We start from the raw sequence: 4,230 nt of genomic DNA on the forward strand, positions 1-4,230 counted from the left end.
GTTATACCACTTTTTAAGAAAGGTGGGAGAGAGAAAGCAGGAAATTATAGACCAGTTAGTCTGACCTCAGTGGTGGGAAAGATGCTGGAGTCTATTATAAAGGATGAAATTACGACACATCTGGATAGTAGTAACAGGATAGGTCAGAGTCAGCATGGATTTATGAAGGGGAAATCATGCTTGACTAATCTTCTTGAATTTTTTGAGGATGTAACTCTGAAGATGGACGAGGGAGATCCAGTAGATGTAGTGTCCCTGGACTTTCAGAAAGCTTTCAATAAAGTCCCACATAGGAGGTTAGTGAGCAAAATCAGGGCTCATGGTATTGGGGGCAAAGTACTAACTTGGATTGAAATTTGGTTGGCTGACAGGAAACAAAGAGTAGTGATAAACGGCTCCCTTTTGGAATGGCAGGCAGTGACCAGTGGGGTACCGCAGGGATCAGTGCTGGGACTGCAGCTTTTTACAATATATATTAATGATATAGAAGATGGTATTAGTAATAACATTAGCAAATTTGCTGATGATACGAAGCTGGATAGCAGGGTGAAATGTGAGGAGGATGTTAGGAGATTACAGGGTAACCTGGACAGATTAGGTGAGTGGTCAGATGCATGGCAGATGCAGTTTAATGTGGATAAATGTATGGTTATCCACTTTGGTGGCAAGAACAGGAAGGCAGATTACTACCTCAATGGAATCAATTTAGGTAAAGGGGCATTACAAAGAGATCTGGGTGTTCTTGTACACCAGTCAATGAAGGTAAGCATGCAGGTACAGCAGGTAGTGAAGAAGGCTAATAGCATTCTGGCCTTCATAACAAGAGGGATTGAGTATAGAAGCAAAGATAAGTGGGAAAATGCTGTACAGGACCTTCTGCAGCTGTACAGGACCCTGGTGAGACCACACCTGGAGTATTGTATGCAGTTCTGGTCTCCAAATTTGAGGAAAGACATTCTGGCTATTGAGGGAGTGCAGCGTAGGTTCACGAGGTCAACTCCTGGAATGGCGAGACTACCTTATGCTGAAAGATTGGAGCGACTGGGAATGTATACCCGTGAGTTTAGAAGACTGAGAGGGGATCTGATTGAGACATATAAGATTATTAAAGGATTGGACACTCTGGAGGCAGGAAACATGTTTCCGCTGATGGGTGAGTGCCGAACCAGAGGACACAGCTTAAAAATACGGGGTAGACCATTTAGGACAGAAATGAGGAGAAACTTCTTCACCCAGAGAGTGGTTGCTGTATGGAATGCTCTGCCCCAGAGGGCAGTGGAGGCCCAACCTCTGGATTCATTTAAGAAAGAGTTGGATAGAGCTCTCAAGGATAGTGGAATCAAGGGTTATGGAGATAAGGCAGGAACAGGATACTGATTAAGGATGATCAGCCATAATCATATTGAATGGTGGTGCAGGCTTGAAGGGTGGAATGGCCTACTCCTGCACCTATTGTCTATCTTCTTCTCATAAGGCCGTGCCTCCACATCAGCCTAGTGAAGCTTCAATGGGCTGCCCCCAATGCCAGTATATTTTTCCTTACATTAGGGGTCAAAAAGTGTTCACTGTATTCCAGCTGTGGTTTGACAAGTGCGTTCCTGATGAAGGGTTCCAGCCGAAACATCGATTCTCCTGCTCCTTGCCTGCTACCTGACCTACTGGACTTTTCCAGCAACACACTCGCGACTCTGATCTCCAGCAACTGCAGACCTCACTTTCTCTTAAGTGCCTTGTAATAGTTTCATAAGATCTCCTCAACATTATACTCCATTGCTGAAAAATGTGTTGCTGGAAAAGCACAGCAGGTCAGGCAGCATCCAAGAAGCAGGAGAATCGATGTTTCGGGCATAAGCCCTTCTTCAGGGCTTATGCCTGAAACGTCAATTCTTCTGCTCCAGCATCTGCAGTCCTCACTTTCTCCTAATTATACTCCTGAAGAAGGGCTTATGTCCAAAACGTCGATTCTCCTGCTCCTTGGATGCTGCCTGACCTGCTGTGCTTTTCCAGCAACACATTTTTCAGCTCTGATCTCCAGCATCTGCAGTCCTCACTTTCTCCTAATTGTACTCCATTTCCTTAGTCAATTTGCCTTTCCCAATACCCACTTAACTTGCAGGCTAGCTTTTTGTAGTTCATATACAAGAACTCTCAAAGCTCTGTGCTGCAGCTTTCTGCAGACTTTTCCCATTTAAATAACTTTCAGCTCTTCTGGTCATCCTGCCAAAATTCATAACCTCACACTTTGGACTATTATATTCCATCTGCTAAATATTTTCCCAATCTACCATGAATTTACAAGAAAATCAGACAGCATTTACTTATTTATTATTGGATTTATTGACTAAACTTGCATGTGGACAACACTTGAGCCTCAATTAAGAGCAATTAATTACCTTTATGGAGGAAACTTTCCTCACACCAATAAAAAGCTTTCCTACTGATTCCCATCAATTAGTTGTACTTGGGTTCTTTGACTCTCACCTGCTTCAATTCAGATCAATCTGCACACACAATACTTCTACAGAATTCACAGCTCTGAACTGTTAAGTTAGTAATACACATACAACCCTATCATAGCCTACTTCCCCTGAAGCCTCTCACCTTGGAGATGGTACTTGTCTACATGAAAACAGTATAAATGATGAGCTACAGACCTTAAAATCATTTTATACTGAGTGGCTGCAATGACACTAACATCTTGCTGTCATAAGCAATGAAATTCTGCTGTACCGAGTGGATGAGAAATGAAGCTAGTGAAGCCAGTAGTAGCAAGTTGGCACTAAATCAAAATGGTCAGAGAGCTACTGCAGACACAATGGCATGGATGGCCTCCTTCTGCACCAAAACAAATCTGTGATTCTGTGAAAGACTTTAAAAAAGATCAAATTCCTTACTTTCAGCAACGTAATTGTCAAGGAGTATGATGGATTTATTAATGATCGTGGTCTACTAATGTGAAGTGGAAGTGAAAAGAAAGTGATAGGTTACCTTTTATATCTCGGTGTACAATCATATTGCTGTGGAGATAGGAAACCCCTTCTAGGATCTGTCTGGTGTACTTTCGCGTTACATTCTCAGTGAGTGCTCCATAAGCCTTCAATTGGTCCTTGACAGAGCCCTGAATGGAAACAAAATTAATCATTAAAAAGGAAAAAAAAAACATTTTATCCTTCCAGTGATTTATAGGTAATCAAATGCTGAGTATGGTAAGCTGAAGATATTGAAACAGATGTAATCCCAGAACTCTTACAGATATATTTAATCAACCTATTCAGATATACTATGACACACATCTTTACAGCATGTGGGACCTGAAACCAACCTTTTGCCCAGGTGTAGGGACTTCTGCAACACAAGATCCTCCCCAGTATCTTATAGGTTTGCTGATCTCAATTAGACCACTATAGATGGGTTCAATATACCACATATTGATAGACAGTGAAAGAAAAAAAATTCAGTCAGGCTTTCCCATTACTGACTGATAATTGTCAGTAGTGTCGGCGTTAACTTAGTACACAATGTGGCTGGGCTGCAACGCTGCCTACCTTTGAATAATCTCCAAACACTCGCAAGGAGAATGGACTTTTGGACAAAGTGTTAGTGGTGTAATAGCTCTGCTTCAGGAAAGAAAGGCAAAAGGTGAACCGAAAACTTAGCAAAAATAATTACTTGTATGACCTCAATCCCAAACCCTAATCCAAGGCATGTGCTGAGCAAACTAATTTCTAACACTTCTAAAGTCATAGAGATGTACAGCATGGAAACAGACCCTTTGGACCAACTTATCCATGCTGACCAGATATCCCAACCCAATCTAGTCCCACCTGCCAGCACCCAGCCCATATCCCTCCAAACCCTTCCTATTCATTAACCCATCCAGATGCCTTTTAAATGATGCAATTGTACCAGCCTCCACCACTTCCTCTGGCAGCTCATTCCATACACGCACCACCCTCTGCGTGAAAAAGTTGCCCCTTAGGTCACTTTTATATCTTTCCCCTCTCACCCTAAACCTATGCCCTCTCGTTCTGGACTTCCCGACCCCAGGGAAAAGACTTTGCCTATTTATCCTATTCATGCCCCTCATGATTTTATAAACCTCTATAAGGTCACCCCTCAGCCTCCGATGCACCAGGGAAAACAGCCCCAGCCTATTTAACCTCTCCCTATAGCTCAAATCCTCCAACCCTGGCAACATCCTTGTAAATCTTTTCTGAACCCTTTCAAGTT

At 42.6% G+C, this 4,230-nt stretch overlaps 1 protein-coding gene across 3 annotated transcripts in view; it reads right to left on the reverse strand.

Annotated features, from left to right (window-relative positions):
• Positions 1–4,230, reverse strand: part of map3k22 (mitogen-activated protein kinase kinase kinase 22) — a 120,810-nt gene that overhangs the window by 18,737 nt on the left and 97,843 nt on the right. For all 3 annotated transcript variants that reach the window (XM_043687909.1, XM_043687908.1, XM_043687907.1), the window contains one exon: positions 2,989–3,118. In XM_043687909.1, the coding sequence (XP_043543844.1) occupies positions 2,989–3,118 (130 nt within the window). The remainder of the gene's footprint in view (positions 1–2,988; positions 3,119–4,230) is intronic.

Source organism: Chiloscyllium plagiosum, chromosome 4, assembly GCF_004010195.1.
Source record: "Chiloscyllium plagiosum isolate BGI_BamShark_2017 chromosome 4, ASM401019v2, whole genome shotgun sequence".
NCBI lineage: Eukaryota > Metazoa > Chordata > Chondrichthyes > Orectolobiformes > Hemiscylliidae > Chiloscyllium > Chiloscyllium plagiosum.